The 17482-nt window shown below is 50.4% G+C and overlaps 4 protein-coding genes across 4 annotated transcripts, besides 1 other annotated feature; 3 read left to right on the forward strand and 1 right to left on the reverse strand.

Moving 5' to 3' along the window:
* Positions 1-708: 708 nt before the first annotated feature.
* On the forward strand, positions 709-2298 carry CABS01_13223 (uncharacterized protein; the record flags this gene model as incomplete). The annotated part of the gene is made up of 2 exons (XM_060546568.1): positions 709-1014; positions 1411-2298. 2 exons carry the CDS (start codon positions 709-711, stop codon positions 2296-2298), a joined length of 1194 nt encoding a protein of 397 aa, XP_060395189.1.
* Positions 2299-3536: 1238 nt separating this feature from the next.
* Positions 3537-6203, forward strand: CABS01_13224 (uncharacterized protein; the record flags this gene model as incomplete). The annotated part of the gene is made up of 2 exons (XM_060546569.1): positions 3537-4384; positions 4436-6203. 2 exons carry the CDS (start codon positions 3537-3539, stop codon positions 6201-6203), a joined length of 2616 nt encoding a protein of 871 aa, XP_060395190.1.
* Positions 6204-10263: 4060 nt separating this feature from the next.
* Positions 10264-10347: a sequence feature (Short protein (CABS01_13225, KAK1486597.1) was converted to a misc_feature.).
* A 1366-nt stretch (positions 10348-11713) lies between these two features.
* Positions 11714-12151, reverse strand: CABS01_13226 (uncharacterized protein; the record flags this gene model as incomplete). The annotated part of the gene is made up of 1 exon (XM_060546570.1): positions 11714-12151. One exon carries the CDS (start codon positions 12149-12151, stop codon positions 11714-11716), a length of 438 nt encoding a protein of 145 aa, XP_060395191.1.
* Positions 12152-15457: 3306 nt separating this feature from the next.
* Positions 15458-17116, forward strand: CABS01_13227 (uncharacterized protein; the record flags this gene model as incomplete). Its single annotated transcript, XM_060546571.1, has 4 exons — positions 15458-15886; positions 15964-16040; positions 16093-16567; positions 16625-17116. The coding sequence occupies 4 exons, from the start codon at positions 15458-15460 to the stop codon at positions 17114-17116; spliced, it is 1473 nt and encodes a 490-aa protein (XP_060395192.1).
* Positions 17117-17482: the final 366 nt, after the last annotated feature.

Raw genomic sequence — 17482 nt, forward strand, 5'->3', positions numbered from 1 at the left:
AGGTTGAGTGGAACCCCCCAGCCACTGGAATTGTCGACACCCGACGGGGCCCACGGGGGGACCTGAAGGCGCGAGAAGATGGGCGCTGCCCCGCCGAGCTGGACGACACCACAGCAGCGCTGCACGTAATTAAATGTGGTGCGATTTAAGTGGACGTTGGGAATTGTTAGTGCATACGAAAGTACGGAGTACTCTCTGTGTTCGTTTCCCAGCCACTTTGAATCTTTACGAAAGTCAAGTTGTCAAACCCTGAAATGTCCGAGAGCCCAAATTCTTTCTCTCGCTCGGGTACATTGTCTGTTCCTCTTTTTGCTTTTGAGTTCGGATAGTATCATCCTTTTCCCTTCTCCCGTTAGCTTCCGCGCCTGGCGAGATCTTGCAACCACGCTTCTTTTTCTTCTGTGTGTTGGCATCGTCTGAATTGAGACACAGGCACCAGACACAGACATACAGAGAGAGACAAGACAAGCCCCTCAATCCAACGGTTCTCAACGGTCACTCCCGGCCTATCTTACCTAGTCCATCTTGAGTTGTCTTTTCAGGATCAATCTCACTTCACGTCAAACCTGTCAAAACACTAAAACCAAACGTCAACTCTATCCGCACCTCACCAACATCACCACCACCAAATTCACAACCATTCTGCCCCAACACCACCACCATCCCGCCGCCGTCGCAAGAGACATCGATCCCGTCTCGTTTGCCATCATGGCCATGGGACTCCAGCAGCAGCAACACACCCAGGGCTCGCCGCCCATCCACTTCCCCGGCGACTTTGTCGAGTACGGCCAGCAGTACGACAACAACAGCGGCCACCACAGCGACCCGTCCTCTTCTCAACAGCGTCAATCCCGCGGCGAGGGCGGCAGGAACGGCCGGTATCGAAGACCGCGTTCCCCTTCCCTCGACGACGATTCTCGCTTCACTACCGGGCCCAGCGGCGGTGAGGATCCGCGGGCTAGCTCTGACGCTGCGCTGCATGATGCCGTGCTCGCGCAGGCGCCCCATCAACAGGTGAGTTTACAGACGTAAAGTTCAATTAGGGGAATTTTTGAGATGAGGGATCGATCGGAGAGTGAGAGTAGTAGAAGAAAAAAAAGCAATGGCTCGGCGAGACACGCACCAGCCACGCTCAATTCCAATACACCTCAACCACCCACCCCCTTATCTCTCTCTCACCCCAGCACCGAAGAACTCACTTCACCCAACTCACCTCACTTCACTTCATCTCACTCACTCACTCCCCAAACTCACAAACTGCAACTCATCTCACTCAAGGGCGGCTTTTGAGACCGCCCTCCCCCCAACACCCAACACCCTACACACAAATTCACATAACGCAACGCACAAACACACACGCACATACACAACCCGCATCGTCACCGAAAAAACCATCTGACCGCAATGCAGCAGCGCGTAATCCCAACAAACGGCCGCAACGGAGGCCAACCCCGCGCCGCAGGCCCTCGCGCACCCCCCGCCGCCGCAAACGCATCCCAGAACCGCCGCTCCCAGCCCCCGCCAGTCAACTCCCAGCTGCCGCCCTACATGGGCGAGAACCCCGACGAATGGAGCCCGTCCAAGGACGCCGCAGGAGCAGGCGGCTACTCCCGCCGCCGCACAGAGCGCCACGCCCGCCGGCAATCCTCCACCGGCAGCCGCGCCCCGGGAGCCCCGGACCCGCCCCAAATGAGCGGCGGCGCGTCCCCGCGCGGCCCGCCCGAAAGCCAGCACTCTCCCAGAGATAGACTCCCGTCCCAGCAGCTACAGCAGCAACAGCGAGAGCAGCACATCCCCAACCCGGCAGGCGGTCTCCGCCCTCCTTCCCCGCCAGCCGTGAACGAGAGCACCCTCAGCGACATCAGCCGCGTCAACAGCCCCAGCATCTCCAAATCCGTCCTCGAGCCCCTCCAGCGCAAGATGCTCGAGTACCACCGCCTCATGGACGAAGCTCAGGGTCAGATGGCGCAGTACGACGAGGAGCTTCGCCTCCTGCAGGAGCGCCGCCGTCTAGCCGAGCAGAGATTCGTCGATGCGAAGACTAAGCACGATGAGTACGAGAGGCAGCACCTCGATGTCGAGCGTGCGCTGCGCGGTGATTATGCGCCGCCTCAGCAGGTGCAGCAGCAGCAGATGATGCAGCAGCAGCAGAGTCAGCAGCAGATGTATCAGAATAGTCCACCCAGGACGGTGCCGAGACCGGCGTCGAGTATTATGAGCTATGATGATCGGCCGATGAGCGGGCACAGCTCGGGCCCAAAAAAGGGGAAGCTGAGGTTCAGTTTGTTTGGGAGGTAGATGTGTTTGGGAGGCTGGGGACGATAGATTGTGTGTTGTTTGGGTGGATAGAGCGGCTTTAGAGAGAGGCCCTTTTTGCTCGTAACTTCTTTTGTGTTAATATTCTTATGGATGGGGGGGTTTTCTGGGATGGAGGACAAAGGGGCTGTCATGTTTGGGTGATGGCATTGATGTAATGACGGGAGCAACGTACAATATGGTATATCAAAGATTGGTTTCATGGCAAATATGGTTTCATTGTTTATTGTGATTTGTTTCTTGGAAGCTGATGCTGTTGGCGTTGTCATTGCATCACTTCACTCGAAACTCGCCCCAATTTGGCCTTTAGTTGGTTACTGGAAAAGCAAGAACCAGAAACTTGGTTTATTAGTTGATCGAGATATAGTGAGTGGAGGGCTAGCTATCTCCTAGACAAACCAAATGACAATCATGCAAGTCTGCTATAGATGAGTTGTTGTTAAAACATGCCACGTACGCAGTCATCCCAGACTCCCAGCTCAAAGCTCCCAATGCAACTTGTTTGGGTGAGAATATCGCAGACATCACAAGGCATTTCGCTGCCATGCCATTAACTTATATTCCATTGCTGCAAACACCTTATTCTGCTGTTACAGTAGCTTCTGTTCTTAGACAACTATGGTCATCAGTCTCTCGACAAGAACAGCCAAGTATATATTGAGCCACAACATTTCTCCCATGTGCTCTCAACCTCACATTCTCATACTCTCAAGCTTCCAGGTCATAAACATTCAAGGTCATCAAGCTTTTGGGAACCCAGATAGGGCACCTACAAACTACCCCTGAGATTGTCTCTCATCCATAGCTGCTTCTATCCCCCAGTCATCTCTACCCGCGCGGATAGAGACGTCCAAAAAAGAAATTCTCATGCATACATCATTGGCGTTTTGGCTTGGACGTCACCTTTCTTGATTCCTTTAGGTGGAAAGTTTATCCGAGCCAGAGGGCATCGGATGAATATTCAGGTCAACATGTCTGCTCCCGCGCCTCCAATTCGAATATCCAATCAGATGCCCCGCTTTCCGTTTGCAAATGCTTCCTTCCTTCTTTCACTCGCCGCACTACGAATTTTCTGACCGCTACATCCTTTTTTTGGTCTCTCACTAGAGTCGCGAGTGAAATATCATGAACCGCGCCGCGTCGCTCTCACCCTCGTTACTCGAACTCATCGCGACATGGCCTTCTCGTTACTCGGTCCCATGGATCAAATGGCAGCAATCATGGATCAACTTAAGGAACCGGACAAAAATCACCTTTGCTCAGTCCTCCCGACCAAGAAGTTCCCCAACAGCCTTCTGACGCAGACTCATCGTGAGCTAGCCCGACTGTACGAGGCTCATGGTGAGACCGTGGTCGCCTACTGGAAGGGACTTGACCGACCGGGACGAGAGATCGTGTTGAGGAACAGCTCCATGTGCCCCGTTCTGAGATCCGTCCAATCCCCTGGCGCCGGATTTTCTCATTTTCTCGGACCTGAGTGGAATCATGAAGACATCACCAATTCAGACAACAATGTCTTCCTCGACGTTCTTGAACATCGCGCCACACAATCTCTCACCCACCAATTCACCATTGGCCCAAATGGCACACAAGGCGACTGCGTCTTCACCTGCGCAAGATTCGCTGAACATCTCATCCCGTGTCTTGAACACTTTGACGGCGACGTCATGGTATTTGAGGACTGTGAAGAGTACCCTCGCACTGCCGACATCGTTGCCTACTGGGAAGCCATAGCCGGCGTCAGAACGGATCGCCATCTGTGGGTACCCGGACCTGTTGGTGAGCTGATTGTCGCGAGACAGATGTTCTGGGTAGAGATTCTTCATCGAGCGCTCGTCACCATCCTCACAGTCCTGGCCACCGATCGCAAACACCCAAACTGCACATGTCACGAACACGACAAGGGAGAGGTTCATGGGAACGAGGTTCTTCCTCAGCTCACACTCACTAGTGACTCCGGCCTCCGGCCCTTCATCAACTTCATCAAAGCTGAGGAGGATGAGACAATTCTCTGGTCGCAGAAACTTCTGACAAAGCCTGATATTCTCCTGATGGAGGCTACGAACTAGTGGCTCAGCCTCCCAGAGAGAGTTCCAGACGCCAGCGGACACATACTCAGCGTGGGAGACCTTGACAGATACGTCGGGGCCTGCATCTTCGATCCCTACTACGCTGCTGAGAAGGATTCCAACACCTCTTACTACATTCGCGTCCTTCTGTGTTCAATCCACATAATGGACAACTCGCGAAAGACGGCCAAACGACGCGACTTCCTGCTGCAGGAGCTATCAAACGTCCTTCACCTCAAGTTCCTGAAGTTGCTGGAGTGCGTTAAACGATGGCTCCAGTGCGGCAAAGCAGAAAAGTACTTCAAGCGTGTCCCAAACACTTACGATCACTTGGGCAGTGAAGTTGTAGTCGTCAAGGATCGAGTAATTGACAGCAAGAATCGCAAGATATACTACGGTATGCAGCTTTGCAAGCCAGGATTGACTCACAGACACGCCAGCTTCTGGCTCAGGAAGCTGGCCCCATACTACAAGAACAAAGTCCCAGGAGTTGCAACCATGGTCCCAGAGGGCGTTGAGTTCTCAGAGTTCCACACGAGCATCAACTTCTCTAACCTCAATCTGCTCGTGAGCTTCATCTCTGATCTGGACAAACAACTGTGCCTCCCGCCCGTGAGCGATACGAAAGGGCAGCTGTACATTTCACGCGTCAAGCAGCTGGAGGTCGAGCTCGCCACCGTCAAGAGGAACCTGGACCTCCGCAGGATCGCGCCCGACATTGACCGGCTAGCTGAGCCTCTCGTCACTTCCGCGGCAAAGGAAAAGGTCGCCAATGCGATTGAGGAGAAGCTGGGCACCTCTCTTGCAAACCACTACTGGAACCTGGTGCAGAGCTGTGTCGACAACTTTCCGGATCTCGGACACTACGAGAGCAGCAGAGTCAACTTTGACGTCTGCTTCCCGAAGTCGTGTCAATGTGAGTCGGAGAAGTCGGCTGAGCCTGCCAAGAAGAAGAAGAGAAAGCCGAAAAAGAAGAAGCTGGAGAAAGTCGTAGAGGAGTCTGATGTCCTGCCGGAGCTTGAGGAGGGTCACGATGCCTGGGTCAACGATCTGAATACCCCGTGGCTGTCAAAGCCTGATGGGGATTCTTCGTGGGATGAGCTCGCGACTTCCGTGACCGGATCGCTCTCCTTGAATGAGCCTGAGCTCGATCTTCCCGGCGACGGTGTCTCCTTCAACGCTTCGCAGGCCCCGGCCGACTCTGAGTCTGTACTTGCTGACGCTGAGCCGCAGGCTTCTGATCCCTGGGCCAACTACCCCGAGGCCTCAGGCAGGGTTTCTGGTGCTGTAACTACGCCAACCGAGGCTAGCTTCGGCGAATCTCTTCACGAAGATGATCAAGAGCATGAGGAGCATAATGGAGATGATGACGAGCAGAATGAGAACCAGCGTCCTGACGAGGACGAACAGGAGATCGTGGAAGGCCCCCGCAACCAAGACGCCAGCCTCCTCGACAAACCCGACACAGAAGACGGACCCTCGACTCCTCCCCAAGAAGTCATCTACGTCAGCGCCCGGACAGCAACCGTCATGGCAACAATGTTCGACAAGTCCCTCCACCAGGGATCCCTCACCTGGCCCGAGTTCATAGCCGCCATGGTTGAAGTAGGCTTCACCGCCGACAAGAAAAAGGGCTCCGCAATCGCCTTCGTACCCTTGCCGCGGGAAGACGGCACTTCGAGATGGAAGCAGTCGATTCAGTTCCACATCACGCACGGCAGCGCGTCGTCGAGGGTCGAGGGGTACCGGTCGCGTAAGATGGCTCATCGGTTGACGAAGGCTTTTGGATGGAATGCGAAGACGTTCCAGATTGCTTGATTGCTGGTTGGCACTGGCGGGATTTGTGCCACCGGGAGTCAAATTTTGCAGTAGCTAAGATCTTTGGCTTTTGCTGTATTTGGGGACGACTTCTGAAGATTGCGAAGGAGTGGCGTAGGTGGGACACAGAGACACGGTGGTTTGCTTCTGTTCTTGGATGCTGGCAGGGACACGATATCGAGACTTCTGCTTCATCTGCACATGGTCCTGATTTTGTTTCTCCGGTATCCTTGGTTCCTTGATAGCTGCTGAGCATTCATGGCTCTTGATTTGTTTTGGACTTTGTTTTGTCAGTTGCTTTCTGTATTGACACTTCTCTTCTCTTCACTATGACAATCGCCCCTTTTTCCATTGCTTTCAACATTTCTTCCGATTTAATTTCCTCCGATTTGACCTAAGTTCTACACGCTTGTATTCATTGCATTCAAGATGTCTTATTCCATACCATCGTGACACGACTAGAACTTTTGGAATAGGGGCGTTCATCAATCCCCGAAACCGAACTACACCGCCGGTAAAATCTTCTTCCCCCGGGACAGCTGTTCGAACTCTCCCTCTGGCGTGTATGAGACGCTCAAGGGAATAACTCAATGTTTTTGAGAGAACTTGGCCGCCTCTCGAGTAACCAACAGGGTTCGAGGAGTCAGTTATGTCGAGAACCGGATCTCGTAAGTACATTGGATGTTCTCTCAAAAACTATGCTTCCTTGTTGAGAATACCCATAATAAGTTCACTGCAATCACCGTAGATTGAATCTCTGGGCTTTGTAGACCAGGTGCAGAGAATCGGACATGGTCAAGGGAGGCAGGAGCCAACGCATGCCCAACATAGAGTCTTGATCATACCCGAGCTTGGGAACGCCATGATCCCAATTCCGCAGGCCTTGTCGCATCGCTGCAATCATACAAGTCGTACGAGGACTTTATTGGTCAAGCACCAACCGCAGATGGTCATCTAGACAGCGACCTGATCGCTCCCGAGACTGAGGTCACCGCGGCCAACTCTCACAAAGCAACTGAGCAATTGTCTAGCCTCCCCGCCGATAGTGTTCAACCCAACTAAAGAATAGAGGAGAGCCACAGAGTAGACTATCTTATATCAAAAGCCAGAGTAGTCTTCCGTCAAGCTATAGTCTTTTTCATCGTACTTACCCTCTCTCTTACTTTCCAAAACCGGGCCCACGGCGACGCCCGGGTGCGGGCGGTGGGGCAACTTGACTACCTACTGTTCGCTGACTAGATACGAAATTCGACAGATGAAGGTTCTTCGGTTCTTTCATCAAATGAATCAGCCCACAAACTCTAGCGGCCGTGCTCCCTGTTGAGCTCTACTTCCCAGCTCACGATTGCATATAAGTCGATCACCTTCAATGACTGGAGGTTACGCAAAGATTTGAGCGCTTTAATTACTGACCCCGATATCAAGTGTTTTCTCAAAATGATCACAGAAAGCTGCCGAACTTGCCAGAAGCGACGGGCCCACGCTCAGCAAATCGGCCAGTATGTCTGAGCTCCGGAATACCCAGCAAGTACTGGTCGTGTAGTGGTAGAGAACTAATCAGCTTGAGGCGGATTGCAGCCTCATGGATATCGAGACGTTTTTGTGGTTCTCCCTAAGAAGACGTGCTCTTCCTCCGCTATATTTCTCACATGTTGAGTCATTGGACCTTTCCATGAATACTTGCAGCACCTGGCTTGCGATTCAGAGAAGCTACAGAAAAGGATAGGCTGTCTCCGAGGCAAAGAAAAGGGGCTCGTCGAAGTACCGGAGAAGATGTAATAGAAACTAATCGACCTGTGCGGTTGACCCCGGGCCTCTCTGCTGTGTACGCAAGCATTACCCCTCCGGGGCTTTGATTTCCGTTGGTACTTCGATGTTGAGTATCAGGAGAAGTTCGAGATATTCGTCGATATTGCGAACAGTTCAATCACTTCTATTGATAAAGTCGATCACGAACTCACAGACTTCAAGGGTTTCTTTTCTATTGTTAATATCCTTCTCACTCGTCGCGCCCTCAAACCTAGTAACTTCGGGAAGGCTCCCGCAATATTCATCACCCTACCGTCTTGTTTATGGACCCCAAAGCCATTCTTACCCTTGGCCATCTGTTCCGATAGAGTCATGCATTGCTGTCGGGCTAAGAATGGATGAGACGGCCATGTGTGGCCCAGATTCCACATGATAGCTTCAAGACAAGATCGTTCAGGCTGTCGAATGTCGGCATTTTAGCCCTAAAACAAAGTTGTCGTATCAGCCCTGGTGTGGCTGCGCACAAAGAGGATAGCGCGTCTCTCCCCTGTCGAGGAGGTCTCACTTTTCTTGGCCCGTATCATCCGCAGAGAGGGATACTAAAAACGTGTAGGGTATAAGGGACTCTCGCGGTACGGTGCTTTAGAAGAACTACTAATACCTATAAAAGTAACACAAGATACCTCCTTCGATTAGGTTAATACGATCTTAATTAACGGAGCTATAACTAAGGGAAAGAGGATAATATTAACTAAATTAGAAAAAATAGACTTCTTAATCGTCTTATATTATTATATTTAAAAATAAATTATTAAAAAGGCTCTAGTTCGATTTTAAAAAGTATATATATAATTAAAATAAAAATCTACGTTATTAGATCTCCTTATCTCTAATCGGGGCCCTTCTCCTTATATCTTACTCCGATTAGCTCTCCCGCAGATCCCTATACTTAATTAGCTTTTAGAAAGGGACCGTTAGGACTGATCGCCCCACCCTATTCCAATACTTCAGAGCTGTGTTTGTTCAGTCTCGAGAACGCGTCGTACGAGACCGCCCGCAAAAGTCTGCTCGTGGCAACACTCGCCGAAACTACACCCGCCTCCTACACTATCAGAACAGTGCCTACGCTGAGTGTGTATGGCAGTTCCATGGCGCCAGATGGGCCGGTTCCGGGCGTGGCTCGTACGATGCTGCGAATAACAACAATGGTGGTGGTAGTGGAAGTGTTCGTCGAGCGATTGAGGGTACAGGTGCTCGCGGACATCCTATTGTCCTGTATCAGGGGAGTTTGGCGTTTTGGTTCTTTTTGACTCTTGCGGCAGTTCCGTTGCGGCCCAGATGCTCAAGCAAGAGGCGTGAAGCTATATTGGATCAGACATTAATCTTGCTAGTTAAACGCACCGGTGACTATTGTCATCTTCGAGACAGGCGGCTTCGGCGAATTTGCCGTGCTGCTGAAAATTGTATCTGGCAGGCTCGTACCGCGTACGACTTTACTTACCTACCTGCTCGCTACCCGATACAAGAGACAGAGCATGCAACTCCAGAATCTTTGCGGGAACACCTGCGCTGGTACACGATACTTTGAGCCGGTCCTACGACTACGCAGAAGTTTCCAGGACATCGTCCCTCTTCCATCAGCGTCAATTCGGCAGCTTCGGGCTTTCGGAACTTGAGGGAGATAGCTTGTGGATAACCTTACTCAATCAGTCAGAAGGAGCTCCAAGACTAGGAGTAACAAGCCTAGGAAAAGACATGCTCTTGTTGATAGATTTGGATGGATGAGCGGGTAACGAGGGCCATCGACGAAAATCACACTTTGGCGATGTCAAAGGGAAAGCTTGCCCATGAGTAGCTACTCATTTCAACTTAGGAAAGGGGTTATGAAAGGAGTGTTATGATACGTGATGGCGTTTTCGGGGACATTGTTGGTCCGATGTTCAGGACCAATTGCCGGTGAATAAGCCCAATTAGATCTGAAAGAGCGTCTTTAGTGAAGAATTCATGATCCTTGCAAGTATTGCCAGGCGAGAAGATTAGGCTTTTCATGGAATATGATGTAATATTAGCTCAAGCCTAAATGCAGTGGATAGCAGCGCCAAGACTAGTAAAGAGTGTTTCCATGTTAGTTTCAAAGTAGCATCGGCCTCGGGCGATATGGCAAGGCCGTCACGACTCTCATTGCCTTCAACTCCATGATAATAGCGCGGTGTTGAATCGAACATAAATAGAAGTAAATCACCACTCCGACTGTTGACCTATGGTTGCTGTCTTTTCAACATTGAACATATTGCAGTTATTTTCGGCCAACATGATATTTCGGAGTCACATTTTCACCGCTACAATCGCGCTTCTGTCCGCTGTCAGCAGCATTCAAGCCGCCTGTACATCATAAGCCCCCGGTACAGAAGGATACAACGGCGGAAAGTGCAAGCCCGACAAAGTTCTTTGCGGCAGCGCAGGCTCTACCATTACATGTTGTGACACTACGGCCTGTTCTTGAAAGTGTTTTTATTCCTTGAGAAAAGCTCTCAGAGCTATAATTGACATCTCCACTGCAGTCTATTTGGTTTCGTGAATGAGCACGGCTTATGGCTGTGGACGAGGCAAATCCTCTAACCCGTTGCATCATCAGCCTCTCGTAACATCCAGAAACTTGCCTCTACTTTGAGGCCCGAGACAGAGGAGACTATTCTGGGGTGGAATCATGTCACCGTTTAGGTGTGAAGTATGAACTTTAAACCTTCCAATGAAGTGCAGAGGGAAGGAGGGTGATGGTTCAGCACACCTAGTGTGTGCTCAAGGTGCCCAAAGTGACCAAGGCGAAGCTGTGTTAACCACGACATTGACATCCATCAACTCAATGTACCGATTACGTACTGAAAATTAGGATGGGAAAATCCCACTGACAACGCGATCGGCTGTTTTTGAATCAGAAGATCTGCTGTAGGTACTAGGAGAATTCCGTCACTTCGAGACCGCGCGAGCCTTGACTTAATCGTATCGTGACCCATTGACTACATAACATGAGTACCATTGCGACCAGCCTTTGACCTCAATGGCTGACGTGGCAATGCTAGCTCGTCCACGAAAATAGGCTGTGTGATGATTTTTGCATTTCAAAAGTTCCGACAAACCCTTACCTACACGTATGTTACCTTAGTTTTCGGTTGGCCTAGACATCAAGGCTTAAGATCAATGTCTGGGATACAGACTGGACTGAAAAGATGGCGATAGACCCTTGTACCTTGCCTTCTCCATGTTGCCAATGCAGTGGCACCAGTGCGTAGTTGAGTTGCGTATGTAAGCGGTTAACCGTATCTTGAAGAGTCCCGCTGACCTCGGTAACGCCGATGTATCGCCAGTGAACAAGGACCAGAATACGAACTCAATGTTGACAACCTTTAAGAGACAGAACGTACAGTGTCGCACATAAACGCTTGATCACAGCGGCGATGTCAGGATGATTTAGAGAAAACAGGTTTGTGGTAGAGCAGTGTACACCCTAAACTGTCGAGATGGTACCATACATCTGATGAATAGACTATCCGTGTCTTGCGCCCGAAGGGTACGCCGACCTCAGTCCAGAGAATTTGCGTGCGAATTGGCCTGGTGATCGCAAACAACCAAATCCACATTCACCAGTATTTCTCGCCCACACCCCTAAGCACAACCCAAATTCGTTTCCGTATCTTGTCGTACCGTAATTACGTGATAGTGGTCGTTCCTATCCTCCACTGGTGCATAGAGCCGTTGGTTATTTAAATCGACTGGATAACGATGCGAAAACTCTCGCCGATACGGCTGACTTGCACAGACTTTGAGCTCGTTCCGGCCGACAGAGTCTCACTTGCGATGATGCCGTCGCCGGCGTAGACGGTGTATTTGAAGGTGAGAGTGCTGAACGGGGCGCTGTGGTAGAAGGTGATCTTGAACTGGTCGTTGCCAAGGGGCTCTGCCTTGTACTGAAAGCTAGTGCCACCGCCAATGACAGACGTAGTAGGCCAAGGGACGACTCTCTCAAAATTCTCCCTCGCCATCAAGACTAGGGCGATGCCTGCATCTTCGAGGGGCTGGGCGGAGCGTTCATTCGCCAAGGACTTGTCGCTCACGACGACGTCGCGCGTCTCAGCTGGAGCGGTCACGGCGGGCAGAGCGGCAGCGATAGACGCGAAGCCGAGGATCATAGAGACCTTCATGGCGATGACAAAGAGGATTCTTTGGAGGTAAGGTAGTAGGAAATGATCCGGTAAGACAGGGTCGTTGTTTGGGAATATCAAAGCCTTCATGACAAGCTAAGCGGATGACTTCGCTGGCTTATATGTTTCAAGCACTGACGGCATCGCCATGGCATCAATCCGAATCATATCACATCATTTGCGAAGTTGGGAAGGTGGTTCGATGGTAACAGCGATGCTCATGTGTAGGTGATTAAGGTCTACCGACCGAAATAGAGCATTGCCACTTCAGATTGCGAACCCATCGTTCAATGCTTCCTATTTTGTAGTCTGACCTCCCTGAAGTAGAACACTTCCGTGCGGAATCGCATTATTAACATCGTACGGTAGTTAAAGCACGCAAAGAGCATGAAGCAACGACGTGAAGATGACTTTAGCCGTTCGGTCCAATATCTCCTTGCGGAAGGAGGAGCGTGTCCAGTGGAGATAGCAAAATACCTGGCCGGCATGGATCCGCTGCCATGGCAGAGTCGGCCTTCCTATATCTGGGTTTTATGACGGAAGATACTACCGGCGCTGGAGGACGATTCATATGCGCCGTGGGTCTACTGATCAGGCTGCTTCCGATCGCTCAATTTTCGACTTGTTGCTTCTTCGATTTATCGATTACCCCACTCCTGGTACCTTGTCAACGTGACTATCCCATAAATCATCAAGAGTCTCGTACAGTGGGTGCCATAACACGGTCCATCGAGAAAGCAATGTCGAACTGCCTAACGTAGTCATCGCCAAGATAGACAATATATTCTCATAGTCTAGAGGAACACAAAGTGGCCGGCTCTTTGTTCCCTCAGTACGCAATATTAGTGGTCTAGTCTCTTTGAGTTAAGTGCTTATCCTTGAAAACGAGAATTCTGTAGTATGGCGGGCTGGCACTGTGGTCTATGTGTGAATAAATGCACCTTCTCATTTTGCCCTGTTAGGAAGAACAGCGGCACGCCTTTCGTCAGGGATGTGATGAACTCAGACGATGGCGAGCATTAGGGGAACAATAAATCAGGGGCAATTCGCCATCTGGAAAACATTTACCCATTAATCTTAGCTGCACTACAGTATCCCGCTTCTACTACCGATCCACTCCCGCAGAAGTCAACTCATCGCCGATCAATCCTCGTTCGACGGACATTCAGGGCTGCGATGCCTGTTTATCCACGAGAGAGTTGCAATAGCAGGACTTGAATCCTAGCATTAATTCCCTTGGCACCATGGATGTGGCAAGGTTTGCTTGAGACGAGGATTTTCTCGATAATTGAAGGCTCTGTTGGGAAAGTATAGCCCGAGGATGACTTGAGTCAACCGTGCTTACAATTTGTTATTACCGAGCCACGACTCGTTGAGTTGTCAGCACTGGCCAGTTCCTTTTGTTCTGCAGTTCTGCAGTGCTTCTCCTTAGACTTGGAAAGTTGCCTCTCTCTTCCATTCCACTTCGTTGGCCGTGTACTCCGTACTATTCTGCTGTTGTACCTCTCTTATACTGCGCTTGTCTTTGACCGTTCTCTCTCAAACTCCAGACACTCGCTGTTCTATGATGGATGGGCCTGTAGGGAGACAGACATAAGTAAGATTCCTTCGAGGATTCTACAAGGTATTCTCGAGTGTCATTTCTTCCATCTCAAATACTCGCTCTGATTACTGATTGCTTCCAACCCAATGCTACATAACATATAATCAGACCAGGCTTGGGCTTCGAAGCGGCCAGTGGCTGAGCTGGGGTCCCTTTGGCGCGGTGGCCCCGGGGGTAAGTTGACTAATTACTAAATCGGCAAGGCCTCCGCCCCGTCTCATCAAAAACTCGTCTCGTTAGAAGATAATACGAAAGTCCACTTGATCGATTCGATGCAGAATATCAAGCATTAGGGCTTATCGACTTTTGTGCCTGCATTTTGTATCAAAGTGGCATCAATTTGAGTAGTTGCCAACGGTTGAGCACCATACTGTCCTCTTTTGAAGACCATAAAGCAAATGTGTAGAGGTCTGTACTCGGTTTATTTTTTGATTCTTCCAACGCTAGCGCCAAATAAATATCATCGCAAAGCGAAGATTCGAGTGGAAGACATAAACAGTGAAAAGTGACTCGATTTATCTTGGTGCGAGACCTATACGGGTCGTATCTAAGTGCCTTACAAGACTGGCAGCTGTCTCGTGGATAGCGGTATTAGAATGGGTAGCGCCACACGTGGCAGTGACAGGTTTTCGACTACAATAAAGGGCCAGAGATCTTAAACCGGGTGTCGACTGGATATAAGAGTAGTGGCTTGTAAGACAAGCCTAGAGTTCAAAAACAGACACAATCCATCAACAGAGGCTAGCCGACAGTCTGAGCCACTATAATATCAAGTACTCGACCTCGTCTTGTATGTTTCTGCCATTCGTCTGGCACATAACTTGAGTACTTATTGTCTCGAGACTTGAAAAGGATTTCACGACTGTGCTTCTTGGCCGGTGGAATAGGTTTTGCGGAGACAGAATACTTTCTCAGACTGAGTGAGAGCGGCCGATCATACCTTATGAGTGAGTTTTGCATTGCACAAGTAAACGAGCAAATGAGCAAACGAGCAGCAACTTGAGAGTACAGGTGATATGTGTATGGCCGGCTTCTAACATGTAAGCTCTAGAATAGAATTTGGCGATATTTCACGCTGAAATTGCTTACAGTCACAATTTTCATGACTTCGAATATGAGTCTCTTGTAGAGGCTTCGGCTCGGCTCAAGCGGTTGGGGTCAAGCACTTCGGTTCGGGTCAAACGGATCACTATCGATGAAGCCAAGCGTACGAGCAAAGAACCTACCATAGGAAGTCCGACGATATGTACGGTGTATTACTCGATCAGTTTACTGGCGCGTGGCTCCAAAATCTTCCTTCTCAAATCAGAGGGTATCCTGTGGAGTTTTGCCCCTTGACGTATGATAGCGGAATTTTGTTGAAATTGGAGAAGCCGATCGCAGGGTGGATGTCGCCACGATAATCGTCAATATTACCGAGAGACCTACCGAGCCGGCTTCTTCTCAAGGTAACATTCAATTCTTCCGCCAACTAGCTAACAACCCTCGACTCCACATTCGGCATTCGGTGGGCTTCCCCGCCTTCTCAGAATACGCGGAGAAGTGGGTGAAGCCTCGCATACATGTTCGCCGTAGCTTCGGACTGACGAGTTGGTACCTACATAAAAGTATGAGATCCAGATCCTCTACATCAAAGGGGAAGGTGGTGCATTTTTCCATCCTCCAACATGATCTGAAGTTCCACCCTTCTTCCAAATTTCAAGATGCAGATCTGGACGCCATTCACTCTGGTCGCTTCTTTGGCGCTAGGCAGCATCTTTATGCCCAGTATTCACGCATTACCCGGCCCGAGCGTAGAAACGAAACAGGGCATTGTCGCCGGCTTTCAAGATGCAGCAGCACCAGGAGTCGCGCAGTTTTATGGCATTCCCTACGCTGAAGCGCCCATCGGAGAGCGAAGATGGCTTCCTGCCTCGCCCAAAGAGTCTTTCGGAACCTTGGATGCGTCAGTGAGACGTCCGTCTTGTCCACAGACGGATCCGCCTGGCACCGGAGGCGCGTGGGCTGCTGAGTTCTTGATTCGGCCGAATAGCACCAGCGAGGATTGCTTGACACTTAATATATGGACTCCGGTCAATTCATCCAAGGCTCTCCCGGTTGTTGTATGGATTCACGGCGGTGGATTTGGTGCGGTATCGTACCTTCCTTTCATATTCCCCTCATGCGCTGTTTGTGAGTGGGTACTCAGGTTCTAATAAAGACATAACAGGGAAGTAATGATATTGCCTATCAAACTCCCATCCGATGGGTTCAGAGAAGCCAGAAGCATATTGTTGTTGCCATAAAGTAAGAACTATGATTGCTGCCGCTGAAACGTCTTACTAACATGATCATTCAGCTATCGCGTCGGGCTTTGGGGTTTCCCAAACGCCGCAGGCCTTGAACAAACGCAACAGAATCTAGGGCTTCTGGATCAGCGATTAGCCACGGAGTGGGTGCGAGATAACATTGCACAGTTTGGAGGTGACCCTGAGCACATTATTCTCTGGGGCCAGAGTGCTGGAGCCGGATCAGTCTCGTACTATCAATACGCCTACCCCGACGATCCCATTGCCATTGGCTTTATCAAAAACTCGGGATCACCCTTCATCCCAATCGGAAGTGACGATGCAGTACACGGCAACTTCTCTTCCCTTGCAGCCGCATTCGGATGTCAAGAAGACGAGCTTGGCTGCTTGAGGGAGATTCCCTTCCGGAAGATACAAGAGTACCTCGATCAAGCTGGCAATTTGACATTCAACGTTATTGTGGACGAGAAGACCAAGTTTTCTGACTACGAGAACCGAACTTTGGACCGGAGAGTTGCTAAAGGTGTAAGTGTCAACCCCGTCTAGGCACACAATAGCCATGCTGACTTTGTCATCGGGAAGCCCTCAATCGTTGGTTCGACTAGGGATGAATGGAACTTTGCCGGCAGCACTACCATCCCTCCAACCAATGGATCCGACGTGGTTCCAGACAATCTGTTCGGCTGCCCGGCGCAATACGAGACCGGTCTGCGAAATGTGGCTGGTCTCAAGACCTACCGCTACATGTATTCCTCCAACTTCACCAATATCATGCCCGGAGGCCAGGGCGCATTTCATTCTGCAGAACTCCCGCTTATCTTTGGAACACATGATATTGCTCGTCAGAGTTCTACAGCGTTTGAGTATGAAGTCAGCGAGGAGATGCAGGACTTGTGGTTGTCATTTGTACTCGATCCTGAAGATGGACCGGTTACTGAAGGTTGGGAAGCGACGCCGCTCGGAGGCCTTGAGACACTGCAAACAGGTATTGACCTTGGGTACAATGGCTCTGTTGTACAGCCGTTCTCTTGGAGTTCCTGGCAGACCGCATGCGTCCACGGTGTTGTTGCCTGAGATGATCAGGTGAAGGCTGGATCGGTTGAGACTTTGGTAAGATGGCTATCTTCATAGTAATTAGCGACCAAAGACCTTTCATCCAGCTCTCTGGCCGTCTGACACGAGATGTAGAAGTGTCGTTTGGCCATCGTTCCGATGCGATGGCACTGACTATGACTGAAGTTGACAAATAACTCCCTTGCGAGTCCGCGAGTGCTGGAGATAGGAGCCCGACGAAGTATTGCCTTTACTTATCAACTAGAAGGATCTGCAAGTCGTTCGGACTTCCGTTCGATTAATGGCTAGCATGAACCTGACAGGTGCCACATCTGTGACCGTGCGCCTCGAACGGCTTTGATAGACAGGGAATATAAGACATGCCAA

The sequence above is a fragment of the Colletotrichum abscissum genome (genome assembly GCF_030869225.1).
Source record: "Colletotrichum abscissum strain IMI 504890 chromosome Unknown Scaffold_43.1, whole genome shotgun sequence".
In the NCBI taxonomy this organism is placed as follows: Eukaryota; Fungi; Ascomycota; class Sordariomycetes; order Glomerellales; family Glomerellaceae; genus Colletotrichum; species Colletotrichum abscissum.